The 25,399-nt window shown below is 42.5% G+C and overlaps 2 protein-coding genes and 1 pseudogene across 2 annotated transcripts; 1 reads left to right on the top strand and 2 right to left on the bottom strand.

Moving 5' to 3' along the window:
• Positions 1-3,557: 3,557 nt before the first annotated feature.
• On the bottom strand, positions 3,558-4,160 carry LOC136356639 (uncharacterized; annotated as a pseudogene).
• A 5,945-nt stretch (positions 4,161-10,105) lies between these two features.
• Positions 10,106-13,279, top strand: LOC4338363 (pentatricopeptide repeat-containing protein At5g16860). The gene has a single exon (XM_015782316.3). The coding sequence runs from the start codon at positions 10,852-10,854 to the stop codon at positions 13,087-13,089; it is 2,238 nt and encodes a 745-aa protein (XP_015637802.1). The 5' UTR covers positions 10,106-10,851; the 3' UTR covers positions 13,090-13,279.
• A 9,611-nt stretch (positions 13,280-22,890) lies between these two features.
• Positions 22,891-25,071, bottom strand: LOC9271601 (uncharacterized). Its single transcript, XM_015782435.3, has 3 exons — positions 24,923-25,071; positions 23,446-24,373; positions 22,891-23,275 (listed from the first exon to the last, which is right to left on the bottom strand). Exons 2-3 carry the CDS (start codon positions 24,349-24,351, stop codon positions 23,177-23,179), a joined length of 1,005 nt encoding a protein of 334 aa, XP_015637921.1. The 5' UTR covers positions 24,352-24,373; positions 24,923-25,071; the 3' UTR covers positions 22,891-23,176.
• Positions 25,072-25,399: the final 328 nt, after the last annotated feature.

Genomic DNA, 25,399 nt, shown 5'->3' with positions numbered 1-25,399 from the left:
CTTCGAGGCTAGGTCCGAGTCGGCGAAGGCCCTCCGGTGTCGGCGCAGGGCGATTGCGCCGAACCGGAAACCCAAGATCACCGTGGACGGCGCCATGGAGGCACGGTTCGCCTTGCTGCGCAAGGTCTGCTCCCGCCTCAGCTGCCGCGACTTGGTGGAGGAGTTCTGCATGCTTCGCTTTTTTCCCCTCTCCCGGTCGTGGCAAGTCGCGGTTGACCAAGACGAAGAGGTCGACGGTTTGCTGAAGCTGGTTCCTCCTGAGGGGACGAACGGTGAGACTCCGCTTTCGCTATGCGCTTCTTTGTTTCGCTATTTTTCCCGGTTCGACGCTTAATATGGCTACATCTTTTATTTTCGCAGTATTGATTCTTGATTAGGCCGACGCTGAAGCCCGGAAGATGATTGGCGACGTGTCGGTCGTCGAGTACAGCCAGCTGCTCACACAACAAGGCCGACGACGATGCAGAGCCTTCGCGAAAGCGGACGCACGGACAAGTGAAACTGGCCCCTAGGAAGCGAAGGGTCCCTGCTTCCTCCGATTCTGACGCCGACGACAGGGACGACGTCGAAGATCGTGACGGCGAGGAGGAAGGGGAGGAAGAAGAGGGGGCGGAGGCTGCGGCCAGAAAGGCTGCGGACGAGGCGGTCGAAAACCGCACCAAGACCCCTGGCTACACTCCTACTCCAAGTCTAGGGCATAACGAGACCGAGGTGGAGTCGAATAGCTCCCCCCTTCATCGAAAGGATTTGGAGGGGGCGAAGGCGCTAGTTGTGTTTTCGGCGGGCAAGGTGGTGAAGGGGGGTCCGGTTAAGAAGGCCGCCAAGAAGAAAGGACTCGTTGATGTTGCTCGTGTTTTCAGCGACGATGAGTCTTCTGACGAAACCCCAACTTCGCCCGCTAGTCGCAGCTTAGATCTTTCGACCGCCCCCGTTCTTTCGATCGACGCTGGCGGAGCGGGTGGCAGTGCCGCCGCCGGGGCCTCAGCCTCCACTGATCGTGTCATGAAGGTTGCGGCTAGGGTTTTCTGAAGCCCCTTGCGTCAGCCGGTTGTTTCGCCTCTAGTCAAGTCGAAGGGGAAGGGGGCGGCCGTCGAAACATCTGCCTCGGAGTATTCTCTCGCGGCGCCCCACTTCACCCCTGGCGATTTCGAGACTTGGGTGGAACTTATTCCCTTTGTCGTGGGGGTAAGCAACCTTGTCTCACCTGTCGGCACCCCGAGCCTATTCACCGAGCTGAATGAGTTCGACGAAGGGTGTTCTGCTATTAAAAGCTTGGCGGTTCAGGTATGCTGTTCGCTCTCTCTCTTTTTGTTTGTCTTTATTTTCTTCTTACAGATCCCATAACTAACATTTGCTCTCTTCGTCCGCTTTACCTTACATCCAGATTCTTGCGGCTGACTGTTCGACAGAGCGAACCATGCGGGCCCATCTTGACGGATTTAGGAGCCGTATTCGGGCCAAGGATGACGAGATAGGCCGCAAGAGTTTGGAGATGGAGGCCCTCTCCAACACCCTCAAGGAGGCGAAGGTGGAAAACAAGCGACTCCAAGCTGAACTGGAGAAGGGAAGAAAGGCTAGAGCTGAGGTCGATCGCCTTAAGGCCAAACTGGAGAAGGAAAAAGCCCATTCCGCTGCGCTGACCGACTATTACAATCTTACTGAGCCGAAGATAGAGGCTCTTCGCCTGGAGGCCAGCAAGGCTGAGGCAAGCGTTGCGGAGGAGTGGCAGCGGTTTTTGTGGGAGATGGCGAAAGCCACCGAGTCCGCGAAAACGGCGTGCCAAACGCTCCGCCTTGCCCTTTTCGACATGGGTGCGAGGGTGCGAGGAGTCCCCGCCAAAGATGCCTCTGCCTTTGACTTCTCGGAGTGGACGCAGCAGGCTGGTGGTGTGGTTTCGGACTGCGCCACTACGTAAAGTGATTGCTGTGCACGTGTATCGGCGGCCTTCACTATGGGCGTTCTGCAACAGTTCGGCTGTGAGCACGTCGCCGAGTTCCCTAACTATGCGAAGGGGGACTGGGAGGTTAGTGCGCAGGACGTTTCGCCCGCGCTCCGCGCATGGCGGAAACAGTTCTGGCAGAAGGACGTCCGATCCACTGCCAAGGCACGCCTTTTGGAGCAACTAGCGAAGGCAGAGGTGGTAGACCAGGGCGAAGGCAAGGATGCGGCGGTCGGAGGGGGTGGAGGCGATGCCCAGGATCACCTAGAGGTGTGAGGCCCTCCGCCCTTTCCTTAGATTTTTGTAGTTTTTCTTTTTGCGTTTGCCACGAAAGGCGAACAATGTATATTTGGCTGATGGCCCCTTACCCTTCTTATTGTAGCCGAAAATGGCCTTTTGGATATTTGGAATGTATGACTCGGTCTTAGTCACTTTTTATGGTCGATGCCTTTGGCGTATGCGCTTGCGCCATTTTCGCATTACCTAATATTTACTCTTTTTCGCCCATTCTTACTATGAAATTTGCCTTTTGCCCTTTCTGCACTGTTTATCAGGATGTTCGCTGAAAATTGTGCATTTGGCCCCCCTCTGGGAATTGGCGAAGCAAAAACGAGAAGTTTGTGGCGTTGAAGGGTCTGCCAAAGGTGCGATGCCCGTTTCGGCCCGTTTATCGTGAAATGATAATAACGGCCACAGCTATAAGGTTTTTAAGGTTGCTGGCTGGATGCGGGCGCACCCCGGGCAAAGCTTGGAAGATTACGATAGTGTTCATTCAAAATGTTTGGAGGATATGGTTTGCTTTTGGCGAAACCATCAGAAGTCTGATCGGCAGGAGGCGATTTCCCAGCGTCGTTACAGTCTAGTCTGTGTTTCGCCCCCTTCTCCTCTCAGGGTTGTGTATGATATTGGTAGTGATGACGAACCTAGTTCGTCCGACCATTCCGTAGAGAGTAAGGACGGTTGTGGGGGCGAAGATGTAATTTATCTGTAAGCTGGGCTGTAGAGCCATCGCTTTTCTTTACTTGTACCATGATGTAGGGTTTGTATTCTTCGATATATATTTTCTTCGAAGTCAAGAAAGATGTGCTTTATTTCCTTTTCACAATTTTTTGCATTGTCACTTCTCGTGCTTTCGTTAGGTCGGAACGTGTCGGCCCCTTTGCGTGTATTAGCGAAATAGGTCTATGACTTTTTAGCTTTCGGCTTCCGTTTTCGATCTGTTTTATTCTACGTTCAAGGAAGCACTTGTGCTTTCATTTTGATCGAATGTAACGGTGTTCGGTTAGTTGTTTCCCGAAACAAGCTGTTGCGGTTTCAACGTTCGGCGAACGGTGCTTCGGCCGATTCGTTTCGCCCCCTGGCATTTTTGCTGATCAGGCGTTTGCCTTAGGGTTTTTCCACAAATTATCAATCATACAAATAAGAAGGCAAAAGACACAAAGATTTTATACTGGTTCGGGCCTCCGGGATGGATAATAGCCCACATCCAGTTTTTTTTTGTCTTTTTTCATTTTCCTGTTTTTTTTGCATTTTTGTGCCGAAGGGCTTACATAGTGCCGAAAGGCTTACATAACAATATGTACATTTTTACAAGTTGGCGATTTGGGTGCCACCCATTCTACACATAGAAACGCTTGAGAGAGGCAGTGTTCCAGGAATGGTCGAACTCTTCACCTTCCAGTGTCGCCAGGCGAAAGGAGCCCGTCCTGGACTTGTGCTTGATGAGGTACGGTCCTTCCCACTTCGATTCAAGCTTGCCAACCGCCACTGGGTTCGCTTTCTTTCTTAGGATGAGATGGCCAGGTAACAGCTCCGTCGGTCGAACTTTTTTGTTGTAAGTTGCCGAAGTGCCTGTGGTGTATTTGCGCATGTGTTCAAGTGCTTCGACTCTCACCCCCTCCAAGAGTTCAAGTGACAACTCGCGCCCCTCTTCGCCCCTAGAGAACATCACCCTTGGTGAGTTAGCCCCTAGCTCTGTTGGGGTCATTGCTTCGTCGCCATAGAGAAGCATGAATGGGCTGAACTTGGTTGGCCTTGTGGGGGTCGTCCGAAGGACCCAGAGAACAGATAGCATTTCATCCGGCCATTTACCCTTCGCTGCCCCCTCAAGCCTTTTCTTTAGTGCTTATAGGATCTTACCATTTGTGCGTTCGGCCGCCCCATTTGACTGTGGGTGCGCGACCGACGCGAACCTGATTTCCAGGTTTAGCCCCTCGCACATCTCTCTGAACTTGTCAGAGTCGAATTGCTTGCCGTTGTCAGTGATGAACTATTTTGGCACTCCGAAACGACAAATAATGTTTTTCCATACAAACTTTTGTACTGCTGCCGAAGTGATCGCGCCAAGTGGTTCGGCCTCAATCCATCAGGAGAAGTATTCGATGGCCACAATTGCAAACTTGTACCCATTTCGCGCCACCGGGAATAGCCCAATGATGTCCAACCCCCATCTGGCGAAAGGCCAAATTGGTGCGATAGGCTTCAGCTCGTATTGGGGCGCAGTTTGGCTTCGGCCATGGCGCTGACAGCTTTGACATTTCTTGACTTGCTCAACACAGACTTTCAGCACGGTGGGCCAGTACACACCTTGTCGAAATACTTTGGAGGCTACTGTTCTTGCGGCCTGGTGTGCGCCACAGAGCCCCTAGTGTATTTCCTTCGCCATTTCCTCACCTTTGGCAAAAGAGATGCAGCGAAGCAAAGGTTGGAGCACCCCAGAGCGATATAGTTGGCCCGAGACCATCTTGTACTTTGCGGCTCTGAGCTGTAGGCGCTTTGCTTCTGCTTCGTCCTCCGGAAGCCAACCGCTTCTGAGCTACCTTACGAATGGGGTTCGCCAGTCTTTTGGATCTTCGCCCAGTTCTGCCTGGTCGATTGCCATAATATCCAGGCTCTCTACGGGCACACTTGGTGCGTATAGGACTTCAAAAAAGATGCCAGGCGAATGTGGGCCACACAAGCAGCAGATTTCGCCAAGGCGTCTGCTTCCTCGTTCTGGCCTCTAGGTAAGTGTTCGACCGTTATGCCGGCGAAGCACTTTTCCATAGACCAAACAGCCTCCAAATACCTCTTAATTCCTTCTTCTTTTGCCTCAAAGGACTTATCAACATGACTTGCTACCAACTTGAAGTCGGTTCGGATGAGCAAGCGCCGAACCCCCAATGCTTTTGCCTTTTTTAGGCCTAGAAGAATGGCTTCGTATTCTGCCGCGTTGTTGGTTGTGTTGAACTGCAGCCTTGCGGCATACCGAATCGGCACACCCCCCGGCGAAGTGAGTACTGCCGCAACACCCGCCCCCTTGTGCGACCACGAACCGTCGGAATACATCACCCAGGGTTATTCAACGGGCTCGGGCTCAGGGGTGAATGCCGGTGTCCATTCGGCCACGAAGTCAGCTAGCACTTGGGACTTGATAGCAGTGCGGGCGACAAAATGCAAGCCGAAGGGAGATAGCTCCGCCGCAGAGCTGATCTAAGCGGGCGGGCTTTGCAGATATTGCTTCAGCTCGTTGAACGCTGCTTGGCATTCGGGTGTCCAGGTAAACTTTTCCGCGCCCCGGAGGGTTTTGAAGAAGGGCAAACCTCTTTCGGCTGCCTTTGAGAGGAATCGACTGAGTGCCGCAATTCGGCCTGCGAGCTTTTGTACTTCGCGTACGCTCGACGGGGGCTTCATTTGCTGAATGGCATCGATTTTCTCGGGGTTCTCCTCGATACCCCTTTCAAAAACAAGGAAACCCAACAACTTGCCCGCGCGAACACCAAAAACACACTTCTCAGGATTTAGTTTCATACCCACCGCGCGTAAGTTGTCGATGGTCTCCTGCAGGTAGGACGCATGGTCGAAAGCCTTGCGGCTTTTTACAACGATTTCGTCGACATAAGCTTCCACATTTCGCCCCAACTGCTTGTAAAGGACCTTGTACACCAACCTGGTGAAGGTTGCCCCGGCATTCCTCAGGCCGAAAGGCATCCTGAGGTGGCAAAAGGTGCCGAATGGTGTGATGAAGGCTGTCTTGGGGATGTCGGCCGGGTTCATGTGGATCTGGTGGTAGCCGGAGTACGCATCCAAAAAGCTCATGAGTTCGCAGCCAGCTGTCGAGTCCACGAGTTGGTCGATCTGTGGCAAGGGGAAATCATCCTTCGGACATGCCTTGTTTAGGTCTGTGAAATCAACACACATGCGCCATTTGCCGTTTGATTTCCGCACCATTACCGGATTCGCCAGCCATTCAGGGTGGTCGATCTCTTGAATGACCCTAGCCTTGAGCAACTTTTGGACTTCGGCTTTTGCTGCTTCTTGGTGATCAACTGACATCTTGCGTAGCTTCTGTTCCTTGGCTTGGTATCCGGCTTGACTGTCGGGTGATGCATGATGAGATCTGTCGAAACACCTCCCATCTCATCAGGGCCCCAGGCGAAGATATCAATGTTTTTCTTGATCACCTCTAGGATGTTCTCAACCTCTTCTTCGCCTATGTCGCCCCCCAGCGATACAAGCTTTGTGGGATCGGCATCATCAATCTGTATCTTGATTACCTTGTTGTGAGGGGCGGGCTTTGGCGCGTGCTTCGCCCGGTCATGTGGTTTGGCCTCAACATTATGCACTGCTCTGTTGATTATGGCCAGATCGCCCTTTGAAGCAGCCAAAGGCTGAAGCCCCTTGACCACGATCACTCCTGTCGGGCCAGGCATCTTGAGTTTGAGATAGTTGTGGTGGGAAATGGCTTCGAACTTGTTCAAGGTCGCACGGCCGAAGATGGCATTGTAGTTGTACGGGATGTCGACAATGTCGAACAATATTTGCTCTTCGCGTCTGTTTTCGCCTGTGCCAAAAGCTACCAGCAATTGCGCTTGGCCTAGAACTTGGACTGCTTCTCCGCCGAAACCACGAAGCGAGGCCGGTGCTTGGGGTTATCTACCCTAGCCCTTACCCCAAGCACCGGCCTCGCTTCGTGGTTTCGTGGTTTCGTGGTTATCTTGGCAGTAAGTTCGGCGGAGAAGATGACATCGGCCGAACTCCCTCCGGCGAAGATGACATCGGCCGAACTCCCTCCGTCGACTAAGATTCGCCGGACCTCGAAGCCAGCTAACTCGGCCGAGATCACCAGAGGGTCTTGATGCGGGAACATTACTCCTTCGGCATCTTCCGGCCCGAAAGAGATTTGCTGGCTTAGATATTGCGGGGCCCCTTCGCCCGCCAAAGTGATGTTATGCACCATTCGGAGCTGCATCTTCTTTTGCCATTTCGACAGCTGATTCGTCAGGTCGGCCCTTATAATCACTTGGATTACTCTGCGCTGCACATCTTGGCACTGTTCGGCTGGGGGTGCTTGTTCTTGAACGGCTTCGCGAGGTGCTTCGACAGCTGCCCCCTGTGGTGTGCAAATAGCGTCTGTGGAAGGTGCAGTAAAGGTCTTTTCGGACCTTCTTGCGAACGGGCTGCTGATGGTTGCTTGCTTGCTGGGCATCGAACTCCTTGCGGAGGGCTTGAACTTCTTCGACAGCCATCACAACCTTGCCCGCACGGTCGGTTCTGAATTTCCTCTAAGTCATGGGAGCTTGGCCTTGCCTTGGCGGTTGTCCTTGGTTCGCCGGCTGAGGCTGGCGAACAGCGAGAGGAGGTGGTTCGGCGACCTGAGCTTGTACTTGGGCATGGGCAGCGGCGACGGAGGCTTTATCATACTCAGCCTAAATTGCTTGCCGTCGCTTGGAATCCTCTTCACCCCTTGCATACCCGTCAATGATGCGAAGCAGGTGTTCAAGCGTCTGCGGCTCTTTGTTGGCGATTTTTCTTGTGAGTTCGCCCTCGAGTAGCTCAGGCGAAGCGGCGTTGATGACAGACGCCTCGATTATGTCTTGTACTTGACACCGGGTTTGCGAGAAGCGACGCATGTACCCCCTTATCGATTTCCCCGGCCTCTGGCGAATGCCTAGTAGATGCTGCTGTGTCTTCGGCTCCTCGTAGGTGCCTCGAAAGTTAAGGACAAAGACATCGCGCAATTGCTCCCATGAGTAAATGATGTTTTATAATTATAAAATAATTATATAACCATCTAAAATTTTATAATTCTACTCAGCATATTTTACTAGAATTTTATAATTATTTTGTGAACATTTTGGAATATTTTCAGATTTTTGGGCCATATTTTTGAAGTTCCTTGAATTTCTGTTGTCATTTCATGGTTTTCTACTTTGTCATTTTTTTAAAAAAATATTTTATTTTTTCGAATTTTTGTAGTTTAGAATAAATTTAAGAATGATCTCTGTAATAATTTGGTGTTGTATGTGTAATCCAAGCCAAATACCCTCTTAACCAAACAAGTGAATTAGCACAAGGGAGACATGGGGAAATTACAGGGGATTGGGTGAGAATGCAGCCCGCAGGGATCAACTGTCCCCCGTGGGGTGGGGGGATTGGGTGAGGACGCAGGGATTAACCCTATCCCCCCATGGGTGAATCTCCCTGGGGAAATGACTCCCCTGTTGCTGAACAAGGCCTAAGCTGGATTCCGTGGTCTAGCAGTTCTCCTTTTTATATAGTGAGACTATTATGAGTCGATGTCTGGGTGACTTCGTCAATCATAGAATGTCAACCCAATCTAATCTTTAGATGGTCGTATATAGTTGGAAGTGTTTATGATGACTTTATCAATTAAGATTTGTCGATCTAGTTGCAGGAAGTGATAACATTATGGGCCGTACGTGTGGCTACAGATTGGGCCGCTCCAAAACCCAGACTCCGGGCGGCTCCGTCACAAGCCACGCCGCCGCCGCCGCATTGCCCTGCAGCTCCGCTCCCCCGGTCTCCGCGCGTCCGCCCCGACGCTCCGCTGGCCCTTCCCTCGCTTGCTCGACGCCATTGCCTTCCGGCCACTGCCTTGTGCCTTGGCCTGTTGCGGCTCGTCGGCGCCCTCCGTCGTCCGCCACCTCCGTGCCTGCGGCTCCGACGTATTCTTCTTGCGCGCGGACGCCTGGAGGACAGGTAATAACAAAGCTCTTCCTTCTCCCAGCTCCTCTCCAACTCCAGTGGTGCTGGTGCTGGTGCTGGTGCTGTGGCGGTGGCTCTCCCACATGTGCTCCATTTGATCTTCTTCTCTTTTTTTTTGTCACTGAAACATATAGCTTACTGTATTTAAAGAAAATCTCTATACATTGTAGTGGGACGGGTTCAGCATCGGCAATTAATCGTGTCTGATAGAAATTGAAGGATGATGAAGTTTCATGGTTACTTTCCTTTATTCATGTTTTCTTCTTTGGCAATTATACATTGCCGACTCCCACTGCTTCCAGTGTTGATAGTTATGCCATATACCGCTTAAGCCCAACAAAAAAATGAAATCATTATTTATGTTGTCAATTAATTTTGAAAAACTGTTACTATGAATTATTATGCCAGATTTAGATTTTATTGCTCAAAATAAATGCTTATGGTTAATCAATAGTACAGACCACAGATAGAGAGTAGTACAAGCAAATCCAATTATCAAAGGTTTCCTTAAAAAATGGATTTCAGTTGTTCTAAATTGAAACAAGGGAACTTGTACCAGGACTTCAAGATTTAGATCGTAAGAAGTGGAACCATTCATGTTTTTATCTTTTTTTTTCCATTGTGTTCTGGTTGTTGTAAGGTTTTCAAAGAATTGAATCAAAATGGATGGGACATGGTATAGTGAGAAAAGTTGACACCCTTCAATGGCTTCGATTTGTCTTATTAGTTGTAGTACTGAACTTCGAATTTTTTCCACATACTCCTCATAGATTTAGGAGGCGTTGATATGATATAAAGAACAATTTAGTTTGCATTCCTGGTTGATTTAAAATCATTCCACTGTTGCTTCTCATGGTTGATTTGAACTGCAGTGTTTGTGAATACAAAAGGTACAAACAGTTGCTCCTTTGTTATTATTCTTCCTTTCTCATTCTCTCGTGCGTTCTGACAATTTGGTAAACCTATAGTCATGTCTATGTGTGCATCTGTTGCAGCTCAAATTATTTTCATGTTATACCCCCTTATCACACATAAATAGTCAAAATTTTCCTACTAGGGCTAGTATTTCCACTGTTGTCCTGAGATTGACATTTGAAGTGAAATGATGAAATGGACATTTACAGTCACATGCTCAGGTGGATAATTTGTAAGCATCGCAATGCTTTAGTGCTACATAGTACAAGCTTTGGGCATGAATATTGTCACTGGGAGTTGACAATTGATCTTGCATGATGTTAGGTTGTTAAAACCCCAATAATCCAGATAAGAAGGATTTTACAGGATGGTAGGATACTACAAACTACCTTTGATTCTGCAACCCTGATGGATAGCATGCCTATTCCCCTTTGTGATCTTTGACTTATTCTTCCTTTACATTACATTGTTTTGCATTAGATTGATGTAATATGTATGATGGCTTTTGCTAATTCAGTTATTTTTGGTCATACAGTGATGCAATGGCTGTTTCTTTGAGGATTCATTATGCATAATGGTATTCTACTGCAGCTATGCTTTTGAACTTGCCTAAGGCGGTAAAACCAATTGGAGTACGGTTCCTTTAAGGTGCAAGGGCAGCATGCGTTGGTGTAGATGTTTATCCTAGTCACTTTGCATCCCTATTGAAGGAATGCAAGTCTGCAAATACAGTTCATCAAATTCACCAACAGATAATTGCTTCTGGTCTTCTTTCTTTGCCCACACCATTATTGTCAGTCTCACTGCCAGCATTGCCATCCGAACCATTTATATCTCCAAGATCTCTGGGTACTGGTGTCGTAGCTTCTTATCTTGCTTGTGGTGCTACCGACTATGCTCTCTTGGTGTTGGAACGTGTTACACCGTCACCAGCTGTGTGGTGGAATCTACTTATCCGAGAACACATCAAACAAGGCCGCCTTGACAGTGCAATTAATGTCTCTTGCCGCATGCTGCGTGCTGGAACTAGGCTGGACCATTTTACTCTACCACATGTATTAAAAGCATGTGGAGAGCTACCTTCATACCGTTGTGGTAGTGCATTCCATGGATTGATATGCTGCAATGGCTTTGAGTCCAATGTCTTCATATGTAATGCGTTGGTGGCAATGTATTCCCGTTGTGGTTCTTTGGAGGAAGCCAGCATGATCTTTGATGAAATAACTCAGAGGGGTATTGATGATGTTATCTCATGGAACTCTATTGTTTCAGCCCATGTTAAAAGTAGTAATGCTTGGACTGCATTGGATCTGTTTTCAAAGATGACATTGATTGTCCATGAGAAGCCTACAAATGAAAGGTCAGACATCATTAGCATTGTCAACATACTCCCTGCATGTGGTTCTCTAAAGGCAGTACCTCAAACTAAAGAAGTCCATGGTAATGCTATTCGTAATGGCACATTTCTAGATGTTTTTGTTGGTAATGCCCTGATTGATGCTTACGCTAAGTGTGGTTTGATGGAAAATGCGGTAAAGGTTTTCAACATGATGGAATTCAAAGATGTGGTTTCTTGGAACGCAATGGTGGCTGGGTACTCCCAAAGTGGCAACTTTAAGGCAGCCTTTGAGCTTTTCAAGAACATGCGCAAGGAAAATATCCCATTAGATATGGTAACATGGACTGCTGTAATTGCAGGCTATTCTCAGAGGGGATGCAGCCATGAAGCACTCAATGTATTTCGTCAAATGATATTTTCTGGGTCCTTGCCAAATTGTGTCACAATCATCTCTGTGTTGTCTGCCTGCGCTTCTTTGGGAGCATTTTCTCAGGGTATGGAAATTCATGCCTACTCCCTAAAGAACTGTCTTCTAACCTTGGATAATGATTTTGGTGGTGAGGATGAGGATCTTATGGTGTACAACGCGCTAATAGATATGTACTCAAAGTGCAGAAGCTTCAAAGCTGCACGCTCCATATTTGATGATATACCTCTGGAGGAACGCAATGTTGTCACCTGGACTGTCATGATCGGGGGGCATGCACAATATGGGGACTCAAATGATGCCCTCAAGCTTTTCGTGGAGATGATTTCGGAACCATATGGAGTAGCCCCAAATGCTTATACAATTTCGTGCATTTTGATGGCCTGTGCACATTTGGCAGCCATACGTATAGGTAAGCAGATTCATGCTTATGTGCTTCGTCATCACCAATATGACTCATCTGCATACTTTGTGGCGAACTGCCTCATTAATATGTACTCAAAGTGTGGGGATGTTGATACAGCTAGGCATGTATTCGATAGCATGTCTCAAAAGAGTGCTATTTCTTGGACATCAATGATGACAGGGTATGGAATGCACGGTCGTGGTAGTGAGGCCCTGGACATATTTGACAAGATGCGGAAAGCAGGCTTTGTTCCTGACGATATAACCTTCCTGGTTGTTCTTTATGCTTGTAGTCATTGTGGAATGGTTGATCAAGGTCTATCGTACTTTGACAGCATGAGTGCAGATTATGGTTTGACACCTCGGGCAGAGCACTATGCCTATGCTATTGACTTGCTGGCCCGCTTTGGGCGATTAGATAAGGCATGGAAAACAGTTAAGGATATGCCAATGGAGCCCACCGCAGTAGTTTGGGTTGCATTACTGAGTGCCTGTAGAGTACATTCAAATGTTGAACTTGCTGAACATGCTCTGAACAAACTGGTCGAGATGAATGCTGAAAATGATGGATCTTACACGCTTATCTCCAACATATATGCCACTGCAGGGCGGTGGAAGGATGTAGCGAGGATCAGGCACTTGATGAAGAAATCAGGAATTAAGAAGAGGCCAGGATGCAGCTGGGTCCAGGGTCAAAAGGGCACAGCATCTTTCTTTGTCGGAGATCGATCACACCCACTATCCCCACAAATTTATGCTCTTCTGGAGAGTCTAATTGATCGCATCAAAGCTATGGGATATGTTCCTGAGACAAACTTCGCATTACATGATGTTGATGAGGAAGAGAAAAATAATCTTCTTGTTGAGCACAGTGAGAAACTTGCTCTTGCATATGGTCTCCTCACAACTTTCCCTGGTTGCCCAATAAGGATCACAAAGAACCTGCGTGTATGTGGTGATTGCCATAGCGCATTCACCTACATTTCCAAGATTGTGGACCATGAGATCGTAGTGCGCGACCCCAGTCGTTTTCATCATTTCAAGAATGGTTCATGCTCATGTGGTGGCTATTGGTGAGGGTTTCTTTTGTGAAAGCATCAGAGGTAGAAGCATAAACTAAGTAGTTAACAATGTATTACTAGATATTTTCCCACAGTAAGGAATACTGATGTAATCTAGATTCTTTATACTCTAGCCATGAAAACTTATCATTTTGGGCATCAACATGGTCTCCTAAATATAACTTTGATAACAATTTCTATCACAATATATTTGCAAGACAATACTTTGATCACTAATCTCTAGCCCTTCTATCAGGCCTTACCCTACTTACACTTGCATTAACCGGAGTTATTTTTTTGGAACTGTTAATTTTATACTCTGGCCTTAACCTATTTATTAAACTCATCATGTAAGAGTGTGAGACTTATACCACCATATTATTACCTCCATTCTTTTTTACTTATATTTTGGATATCGTCAGTCTTCCATGCACATGTTCGATCATTAATTTTTCAAACTATGTATTTATAAAACTTAATAAAAGTATAACTATATAAAATAGTTTTTCATAGCAAATCTACTAATATATATTTTCATATTCAAATCCTAATATGTTTTCCATATATTAATCGTTTAACATTTTGAGGTTTGACCGCATGCATTTTATGATGTCATCCTTTTAAGGATGGCGGTAGTATATATAACTCATGGGCCCTATGGGTTCTACACCTACATACATGAAACCCCTTTAGGCCTTGTTCGTTTAATCCCTCTTATGGGTGGATTTGAAGGAGATTTATTCCCTTCCAATCCCTCTCTCTTGGGGATTAAACGAACAACGCCTTAGAAATATGGCTGCTCAGTGCCGGCTGGCCATTGTATTCTCCAAAACCAGTTACTCAGTTTGCTAACTACCTTTGTGTATTAGTTTCTGATTAGGTATGGAAAGAGCTGGCTTATCTATCGTTTGGAATTACAAATATATCATATATGGAATAGCAAATATGTTATATATGGAATAAAAATATGTCATATATGCTGCAAACATTTCAAGCACTTCTTTGTATTTCATGGAGAATTGGAGACAGATATTTATATTATTCTGCTTTTTCTGGAGTAATATTGTAGCTTTCAGATCTGTTGCAGTACAGGTTTGGTATTTGTAAACTCTTTTGGTCCTAATCGAATTTTGCATGTCAATCTAATTGTGGTTGCTTCTTGTACCATCTGACATATGTAGCTATGTAGCTAGCTCTTTCAAAGATCAGTAGCTGTCCTTGTTGGTGCCTCCTGACAAATGCATGCACTGCAAGCATAGGAAGCCTTTGCAGGTATGGAAACTAATCAATAATCTTTATCAGGATGGGAAATTATTTCACTGCGTTACTATATGCCAAATTTGGACCTTTTTGCGATATAATTTTCTTAGAATTGCTTAGACAATAAAGTAACGATTGTTTGTCTAATATTGAGGTGAAGAAAGTCACCTGCGTACTGTTCAATTCAGATTCACCTGCTTCTGTTCTGCAGCACTTTAGAAATTGTGTTACTGATTCCTTACAGATATACATAAGTTCTTAGTAAACTTCATTGATTGTAAATAAAAGCAATTGCAAATTTTCACCAATTTGATCTTATCAGCTTGGGAATTGCAATTATAAATAGTTCTGTGTTTTGTATTCATCAACTTGTTTAGTTACTGCACATGCTTCCTGATATGCCAGAAGTGAAGAGATCCATGCAACACTACTGTTTGACGTGTAAATAGCAACATGAACATCATGCCATCATGGATATTCCAATTTTTTGACCAAAATTTAGATGTGTATCTATACTTTATTATAACAGCACCAGCATCAGTTTGGCTATACATGGAGCGTTGATACAAGTAGTCCTAGCTAGCGCTTGATTTGATCAAACACCTCATATTTGAAGTTGGATCCTTACCTCCAAATCTCCCCAAAACAAATAATTTGTGCTTTAAAGGCATCAATTTAAAATTTTCTGATATATGATTGCTGGATGATACAGGACATCATGGCCATTCGTGATTTGATCAGAAGTCCATCAATTTAATGCGTTTAACAAAGTCTTTTTAATGACTTTGCTCCCAGAAAATTCTGCCTACTCTCTAGCCATCTCCCTGGGCGAACCCAGTCCCATTACTATCCTCGCATGGATTCCGTTTTCTTTGTCCCCTTGCCAGCGCTAGACTGATTGTTAAATTTATTCTTGATTAGAGTGCTTCTCCTTTCAGCAACTGTCAGTATCTGAAAACTCATATTTTCTATGCACATGATTTTGAAGTTTTAAAAAATATTTGACTAGATGCCTCACAAATGTGATGTTTGTTGAATCCACAAAATGCTTTGGACATAACATAAGACTATAGTTTCAGTGATGTTCAGTGGCGAATCCAGGGTGTAAATTGAGGAGGTGCTAGTGTAAAAAATATAATACTCCCTCCGTCCTTAAATATTTGACACCGTTGACTTTTTTAAACATGTTTGACCGTTCATCTTATTAAAAACTTTTGTGAAACATATAAAACTATATGTATACATAAAAGTATATTTAACAATGAATCAAATGATAGGAAAAGAATTAATAATTACTTAAAATTTTTAATAAGACGAACGGTCAAACATATTTAAAAAAGTCAACGGCATCAAATATTTAGGGATGGAGGGAGTATGATTAAAACAAATAAAGGTATATCAACTAAAGTATTTTCCAATGAAAACCAAATGTGCATATGATAAAAAAAACTCTCTATTTTGATTTGTGGCTATATTAAAATATTCACAAATATATGTGAATATATTGTTATTTATACTCGGAGGATGTTCTGTTTTATCAGTTTGGGCAGTAGAAGAACTAAGGTAGCCTGTGCTATTCGGGAAATTTCTTCACTAATGACTAATTAGATTTGTTAATGACTAATTAAGAGCAGGGATTAGAGGTGGGGCTGGCACACCAACCAGCCCCAACAGTGAATCCGCCACTGGTGATGTTGTATTTCGAATGTTCATAAAGCATGCTGTCAGATTATCTGTAAAGCATATATTCCTGTTGCCTTAAATCCATCATGATTTTTCAGGTTTTGGATGTCACACGTCTTCACAATGTTAACAACTTGCTTAGCCTACATTATTTCCATATTGTTTAGTGTTTACTGAGTACTGACCATAGCAAATCTTGTTTGCATGGATGAATCACATTCACAATCCAATGGCCTTATCCTCTTGATTGACTATGTCTAAGCTCTTCCCCTTTTTAGTGTTTTTCTATTTGGATTCCATGAAGGGCTATACTACTGCACATGTCACACTTGATGCCAGGTATGTTCAAATGTAGAAGAGATTAATTCTAGCAATTTCGTTCTACAGTTGATTGCAGATTGTAAAGTTCAGTGAACCACCCTTTGACATCAGAAACCTCTCACTAGTGTGTCTATCTAATCCGTTGATGCTTTCTTTAGTTAGACAAACTATGTGTGTTCTGAGTTAGAATATAATATCCTGGATCTTCTGTGTTCTGTGCATGTCTCTTTGTGTATATATGCTTGGAGTCATGCTGTAATGATCTTCAAATTTGTCCAAGATTACCACTATCCATGAGAATATCTGCTATTGCTTTATTTGGATTTTTTGGTGATCGATGAGATTTTACTATATCCTATACTGTTCAGATAGCCTGAAATTCTGAAATCGTTTTCTTCAGGAGCTATGTTATTCCTGTTTAGTTTTTATATTATGAGAAATATGTGGATCATTTATACCCTGGGTTGAACTGCACTTAACTTCTCCTGAAGACCATGTGTTGCCTCTATATTTCCATCATATCTTGTGCCATTGTTTGTTCTGAGGGCTGTAGTTAAACTCATTTTTTTTTCCTGTTGGACTGCTGTGTTTTCCCCTGATTTTTCCATGGTTATGTGTTTATAATTTTACTCCTTTGACTTGACATCTATTTGTAGCACAAACGGATAAGGAATCAGAGTTGTACATTTTATTTTCTAGCAGTTATCCATGGGATGGCAGCTGGGAGGCATCTGACCCTGGCTGGTAAGACATACAAGTGCCCCTCTGCAGCTGTAAAATTCAGTCCTGAATCTTTTCACTTAATTTATATCTGTAGTGTTAGCAGAACAAGATGATCATTAGCCATTGAGATGATGTAGCAGGCAGTCATATGAGATTTTTTTGGACTTCAATGTTAGCATGGCCCATTTCCTGATTAATTGGACTGGTTGATCTGCAAAGGTTGGTCTTGTTAGCTGAAGTGACACCATATGCAGCTTATTACCTTGATAAAAATGGGAGCAATGCTCTCATGCGTTTTTGAGGGAAAAAAAGAGGAAGCAGTGTCAACGGAAACTGATCCTTACTGCAGAGGTGCATCAATACTGAAATGAGTCTTGTGCTACAGTTAATTGTAGTAAATCACTACAGCAGTAGCAATGGTGTTTCCAGTGTAGTGCAGACAACTTCTGTTACTGTAGAATTTCAACTGGAAAGTACACCTCTGATCTGATGTTCAGAATTGATCCTAAAACATGACACAAAATTGATGCCGACTCAAGTGAACTTGTCAAGAGTCTGCGTGACAAGTTGCTTCTGTATTTAAAGTTGGTGATGATAATGCCAAAATTCTGGTGCATGAAGGTTCTCTAACCCGTTGTTGGATGGGTTTTAAGAAAAACAAGTTGTCAACCGATTTTTATTGTAAATCATTCTAGGAAACATACTCCAAACTAATATGAATTTTCCTGGTTATTTATTTAATCCGTGTGCCACTTTACGTAGAAAATCATGTGTTTGTGTAAACCTTAAATTGACATGTTGGCAAATGTCAATATAGAATTGTTTTTCAGAATTTCGAGGTGTTGAAGACATTTCAGTGAGGAAGGTTACAATATAACATCGAGTATAAGGTGGTTACAACGCATAGTTGGATGATTTCAGAGGCGTGTACAACATGCATAAGGTGTTTTTCATATTTCGTTTTACTTATATATTTTGGACGTACATGAAATTGTTTTAGAATCAGTGGCGTTCTAGACTTGGATGGTACTAACATACTACAATCAATGTCTTTACCGCAAGAAAGATTCAAGTTTTCCAGTGTTTGTAGTAAAAGTTTCTTTATAGGGATTTTTATGGTCAATAGGAGGTATCGAGAGGTTATTAGAGCAAATACTTCCTCCATCTACTTTTGATAGTCATATTTCATCTTGTCACACAGAACAAGGATAAGTAATTCTACTTATCATCCATTTAAACATGCTACTAGTCATTCCTCGTAAACAAACGATTCATTAATATTTATATTTCTCAATGGCCATGTAGCCAATCATATGTGGAAGAATAGTGAGACATACATTAAATCCGAGAAAGTCATTAAGAGTATATGTTGTTGGATTGAAATATGACTATCAAAAATAAATTTTTCAGATTTAAAAAAAATGACTATCAAAAATAGATGGAGGAAGTATAAAGGTACATAAAATCTATTTGGAGAGGCCTCTCGATTTTGTCTTAACTAGCGACGCCTACGTGGAGAAGTCTAGCTACTACATAGTACTACATGCATGCATTTTTTTAATATACATGTACGTCCTTTTTCTCTTCAAACAAAGTTTTCTCCCAAATTACTTATCCAATCTATAATTCGATTATATAATTGTGTTTGTTACAATTAAATCTTCACAACAAGATCTTACATGATTATATTACGATGAAAAAAATATTTATATTTGTAAATTACTTTCATTTTATATGTAAGTTACTTTTATCATATATATATATATAAGGTACTTTTAGAGTTGATTAAATTACTTCTTAGACATATAAAAGTAAATTTAATAGTCTAAAAGTAATTTACATATATTATATTATAAAAGTAACTTAAAACAAAACGGCAGTAATTTTGTCACGACAATAGGAGTAAATTCGTTGTAGGGATAAAAATATGACTTTATCTAGAAATTAAATTTAATCAGCATGGATCAACACACATAAGTTTAACAATTTTTAAAAGTAACTTCAATGTTAATTGGAAGTAACTTTTGCATGGTTCAAAAGTAACTCTCTATGAATCTGTTTAATCATCGATTGTTTTTTCCCTTTCATTTTTGTTTTTCATGTAGAATGAGAAAAGAAGATACTGTTGTATTTTTTAAGTTGAAAGGAGATACTAGATGGAGTACAAACTAGCTACCACTAGCTGTGTAGTCACATCCAATTAAATGTCAGGGTTACGGATAAGGTATGCCCTCTATCCTTGGATATACGATGGGTACCGATACAGTATACCCGCGCGTGTACGAATAGTTTCCGTATACATTAAGGAAATCTATCCCATGATAGGAACAGAATCTACGGATGGAAAGAGTCCTACTCGGACGAGACTGGGTCTTTACCATATCGTGAGGGGTCCGATATCTCCAAGTTCTACTTGGAGATCGACTGAACCGCGGTATAAAAGGGACCCCCTGGCAGGATCTATGGCATCGAATCTCACCGCCAACACACCCACCACAGCCTACGAAGCCGGAGCTTACAAGAGCCAAGTCACTAGGAGATCTAGTCGGGCCAACTCGACTACGGTCTCGTCGATATCACCGAGTTCTATTCCCTTTGTAATCTGTGGTTTCCATCATATAATCCCATACCAACTGGATTAGGGCTATTACCTGCTAAGGGGCGTGAACCAGTATAATCCTTGTCTTTTGTTTGCTTGATGTCGTACTATGTAGATCCTCGTACCAACAGACCCCAATACCCTCTATATCCGGTCTATGGGTATCCCCCGTCGACAATACCCTCTATATCCAGTCTACGGGTATCCTCCGTCGACACATTCATTAAAGTTACTTTCTTTTTGTTACAAGTTACTTCTGTAACATATGTAAATTACTTTTAGACTTCATTTAATTTACTTTTACATGTTAAGAAGTAATTTAGTGAAATCTAAAAGTAATTTAGATATATTATAAAAGTAATTTATATTTTTTTATTAGAATATAATCATGTGAGATCTTGTTATAAAGATTTAATTGTTACAAACATAACGGTGCAATCGGATCGTAAATCGGATAAGTAGTTTAAGAGAAAATTGTATTTGAAGTATATGTGGATAATGTCTCTCATAAATGGAGTGGTAGCTGGTTTAGACAAACTAACTACCACTAGCTACTAGCTGTGTAGTCACGTCCATAAAGGTAATATAATTTTTTTAGTATAAATTTTTTACCTCCTGGTACCTTTGATACCAACGAGTTGCTATGCATATGCTGTAGTTTTGTTTGGACGCATAGTTAGCTGTTATAGACTATTTGTTACATGATACGATATAGTTTTCGGGGATATGAAGGAAAACGTGTGGCCTATGGCCTCACATTCATCTAAGTTTATTAAGATCTTTTACGGAGTTTGTGAGATATGTAGAGGTACTGAGAGGTGGTGCAATGTGGATCGTTGATCTAAGAGAAAGGCAAGGGCAAGATGTGAAATAAAATTATTATAACCAATTGCAGTAGGGTAAGTAACTAGTAAAACAACGGTAATTTTGTTTGATGTGAATATCTTTCTTGATTGAACCGGTACGTATTAAAAAAGAATCGGTACTTATCTTCCTTATGCTTGGTTATATAGATGATTAGTTCGCAAATCTGTAGATTAGGCGCACGTTGATCCATATATCCGAATACCTTATTCTAAATCCATAAATCCTAAAATCAAAGAGGTAGTTAATTTTCAATGGCAACAATACATGCTATCCAAGCATGCATGTGATTTCCATTTTACCCGATACATTACAAAATAACTGTAAGGAAATAAGCTATTTAATTGCTTAAGACATTTTAGTTAAATTTCATCGGGGAGATGACGCAAACACGTGGAAACAATATAAATATATCGTATTGAGGATGAATTACACATGAACCTACTAACCACTGATCTTTTTACCAAGGTTAGATGTTCTTTGTGATAAAATGTAAATATCAAAATAACCTGGCAAACATTCGATCATATTTTAACCAATCGTGCTCCTAAAACAAAATGAAAATCTAGAGGATTACTGCGTGACCATATTCGTAGGAAAAAATGTAAATCTAAAAAACATGTCATGTAAATTACCGGGCACACAGTTAGTGAGGCATTGTATGCACCTATGTACCTGGAACTAATATCGAAAACAATTATGCCATTCTCTATCTCCTACGAAAATTATCATTTTACTTTTACCGCCTACTTCCTCCGTCAAAAAAAAAACTCAACTTCTAGAGTTTGAATTTTGTCCCATAAAAAAACCAACTTCTACCATCCTACCATCCTACCTACTCTTTAGAGATAAAACTCCCTTTAATACCCTTTACCTACCTATTATTACTCTTACTACTTTTTTTCAATGATTAAGGGCATTTTAGTCATTTCTATCCTCCACTAATTCTATCTTGGGATGCTAGGATTGGATTTTCGTGGGACGGAGGGAGTAAGTAACTATATCAACCTTTTAAGTGGTACCTTTCATTGTGCAGCGATAGACTTTTACCCTTTTTAAAATGCAAACACCGTAAAATATCGCCAGATTATTTGTTAGGATAAAACCTAGGAAACCAGTATTTGCAAAAAGTACCAGTCACCCAAGCCTGACCAGTAATTAGCGATCTACTCCCTCTGTTTCATATCATAAAACTGATTGAGAGAAATTGATTCGGTAGATACAGAAAAACTCCCTCGTATTTTACGCGCATATTTTCTAAAGTACTAAATGATGTTTATTTTATAAAAAAAATCTATAGAAAAATTGCTTTAAAATATCATATTAATCTATTTTTTAAAATCTAAAATAATTAATACTCAATTAATCGTTCGCTAAAGCTCACCTTGTTTTGCGTATCTTTTCAATTCTCTTTTTTCCCCTCATATAAAAAAGACTTTAAGTTGCTTGATTTTTTTTCCTAGTCAAACTTTTTTAAGTTTGATCAAATTAATAAAAGAATATAGCAACATTTGGAAAAAAAACATATTCAATGTTACATTTAACCGAACTAATTTTTTTAATAAACTGTCAAACCTAAATAAATTTGGCTAGAAAAAATTCAAAATAACTTATAATATGAAATAGAGGGAATAGATTTTACTGTAAATCTAAATCGAATATTAGAATTTGAATAACGGTTTTCCCAGCAAAAAAAAAAAGAATTTGAATAATGGTTACCGATCAGGGACTAGTTGAAAAAAAAGATGTTTGACATTCTTGTAATAATTTATACATTGAAATAAACATCATACACGAATCCATGATAAATGAAAACGACACAACTTGTAGGAGGTGGAGATATCCTATCAATGGGCATTATACATGTGAGGGCATGTAAACGGTACTAAGTGTAAATCGAAAAACAAAATTTGAATTTAAACTATTCCAACAGTTTACCGATAAATGCTAGTGTTCCTAACCTTGATCTGGATCATTGAAAAAAAAAGTTTCCAAAAAACAAATAATAACATTGTGAGGAATAGCATTTAACTTCAGCTAGTGGGCCTCCGTCCCAAAAAAAGGCAAACCCTGAGTTTCCGTGTCCAACTTTGACTGTCCGTCTTATATGAAATTTTTTTATAATTCGTATTTTTATTGTTGTTAGATGATAAAACATGATTAATACTTTGTGCGTGACTTGTCTTTTTAATTTTTTTTATAATTTTTTCAAATAAGACGGACGGTCAAATGTTGGGCACGGAAACCAGGGTTTGTCTTTTTTTGGGACGGAGGGAGTATTTAGCTGGTACAGGGAACGGAATTAGACTGGGAAAAACATCCCTTACTTCAAGCATCGCCCTTCCATAAATTAAACAAAAATTAGCATTCCTGATAAATTATTCTCAATTTATATGAAAAAAAAGAGTTCCTTGGACAAAATAGCAAGGATAAAATAATGTTATACTTTTACACCATAAAAAACTAACCGATTTTGAGAAAAGAAAAATCATGAGGGGAAAATTATAGTTGTAAAGGAAAAACGTGCAGAATCTTGTACTCTTCTGTGTATACTGTGAGTGGAAACAACTCTTCAGCTATACCATTCAATATCCATGCTGCATTTTGCTGCCTCAAAAAAAACTTGCATTTTGCTCTGGAGACGCCATCCACTCTAACTCGAATCATCTTTTATTTTGGCTTCAAGATTCTTTACAACATTAGTAAGAGATCTTACATCCCGAGATTTAGCCAGTTTACCATCATTGTCATGCTGCAGAACAAAACCAGATTATTTCAGTAAATCATATTGCTGCAGTCCATGTATGTCTTCTTTTTCACAATAGTTTGACAGCAATGTTTCCAAATCAAGAAAATAAGGCAGCCATTTTAATTGAAAAGCGTATGTTACACATTGTAAATTAACAAGATCAGGAGCCTAACCTTTTCCAGCAGTAGAGCATGGTCCTTGAGCCCCTCATCTGTAAAACCTTTCTTATGAATAGCCTTGAGGAGTTTATGGAGGTGTGCCTGAAGAAACTCAGAACAGTGCTGCTCAAGATTACGCTCAGGAAAGGAGGAATCACAGCCAAAAGGGCATTTCATGGGCCTCATGGGGCACACAGTCACGCAGTGCCTATCCATATCACGCCTCAGAAGCCGCTTCTCACAGTTCTGCTCACATGTAAGGATTTTAAACAGGCAAGCTGAATCATGGTCTTGCATGCAGCGAACAGAAACTTTCGCTCGGCATCCATCATTGGGGCAGGTAACAGGTCTGAAGCTACACTGGGCCTTATGATCAGCGAGACGTTCTTCATTTTCATATTTCTCAGGGCAGTGGTACTTGGTTTTCAGGTCTACATTCTTGAGGAGGACCTCAGCAATAATTTCTCTCCTTTCCAGCGGCCAGAAGCGGGTCATCTCCATTTCTTGGACAAAGTCATCAATCTTATCTTCGCGGCTGTCGCTCATCAACCACCCAGAGACATGGCCGATAATGTTCCTCTTCGTGCTACTAAAATCATCCATGAAGATGGACACGATCTCAAAAGGGTCCTCCGGCATCTCGTTCTCTTGATCCTGACTTGCTTCTGATTCGATAAGCGAATCGGATATGAATGTCTCGCTTCTCTGCGTGACGTAGTCCACCATTTCCTTCCTCATGTCAACGGCGACAACTGATGGCTTCCTGAAGAGATCGCCTGTCGTGCAGTCAATGCATACCGCAGCCAAGCCGGGGAGCAAGAACTGCGCGAGTTTGTGCATTGCCTCTGAATCACAATAGGGACACTGCAGAAGCAATCCTTCAGCCCTCACCGGCCCAGGATCAGCAACTGGGAGCTCCATTTCACAAAGCGATCAACAGCACCTGCATAGGTCGAATACAGATCAAGCAACATTCATATGCGGAAGTCAAGATCAAGATTGGAAATTGGGGCCGACTCAAGGTGAAAGGCAAATACCTGTATCACCCAACATTTCGGAATTAAATATATAATTTACTAGATATATCAGAAAATTGCTATGTCCAAATCGAATTCGTCCTAGAATCTACTATCTATCTTCGATGGAATATATAATTTACTAGGAGGATGACAATGCTTAAAGAATTCAGAGTTTCAGGCACCAAGAGGACACATTGCAAATAATTAATCCCCCATTACAGTATGACCAATCGCCTTGCCCTCAATCAAGACGAACATCTTTACCAAGAATCAGCGTTAACACGCGCCGCACACGCCGGAGCGAGAGCCAGAGAGACTTGAAAAAACAGAATTAATTGATGTTTTAAAATAATTCTGTATATTAATCAGAAAGGATTTTTTTTCCCCCAAGAACCGCGCGCAATACAGTACAGGTAGGAAACAACAAGGGAGTGGGGATCGAGCAACGCGAGGAGGAGGAAAGGATCGCTCACCTGGGGGAGTCGGCGGCGGAGGGAAAGGAGTCGGTCGATCTCTCGCTTTGATGGAAGGGCGACGAGGAGAGGAGAGGAGAGGAGGAGAGGGTGGCCGAAGGAGGCAAGGGGAGACCGGGTCACCACCTGAGGAGAGGAACGCACGCAGCAAAGAAAAGAGAAACCCCCTTCCTTCTTATTGAGGAATTTATTTATTTATTTATTTATTGCTAACAAAAACTGAATATTCCATTCGATCTAATTTTCACCCCCTTTCCTAATATTTATCTTTTCTTTACCTATTATAAAAATTAGAGATGATTCTGTACTCGCACCCTCTTCTTCCGTCCTCTTTGTTCGTCATACGAGTAACCGTTGGATCGGGTGATGCAAAGGAAACTGCGTTATTTCTTTGTACGTCATCTGACTCTCATGCTTGCCCTTGTCGTTAGTTTTCGCTTTTGCACCGTTGGCCACTGCACACATCCGATTCAGGAG

The sequence above is a fragment of the Oryza sativa genome, chromosome 5, assembly GCF_034140825.1.
Source record: "Oryza sativa Japonica Group chromosome 5, ASM3414082v1".
Taxonomy (NCBI): domain Eukaryota; kingdom Viridiplantae; phylum Streptophyta; class Magnoliopsida; order Poales; family Poaceae; genus Oryza; species Oryza sativa.
This window is presented reverse-complemented; position numbering and strand designations above follow the sequence as displayed.

What these genes read in the sequence shown, in the direction of transcription:
- LOC4338363 (XM_015782316.3), top strand. Translation starts at nt 10,852, where the DNA reads ATGCTGCGTGCTGGAACTAGGCTGGACCATTTTACTCTACCACATGTA.
- LOC9271601 (XM_015782435.3), bottom strand. Translation starts at nt 24,351, where the DNA reads ATGGAGCTCCCAGTTGCTGATCCTGGGCCGGTGAGGGCTGAAGGATTG. An exon ending in ATGCTCTACTGCTGGAAAAG is followed by an intron (nt 23,276 to 23,445) that starts GTTAGGCTCCTG and finishes TTTGTTCTGCAG; the next exon opens with CATGACAATGATGGTAAACT.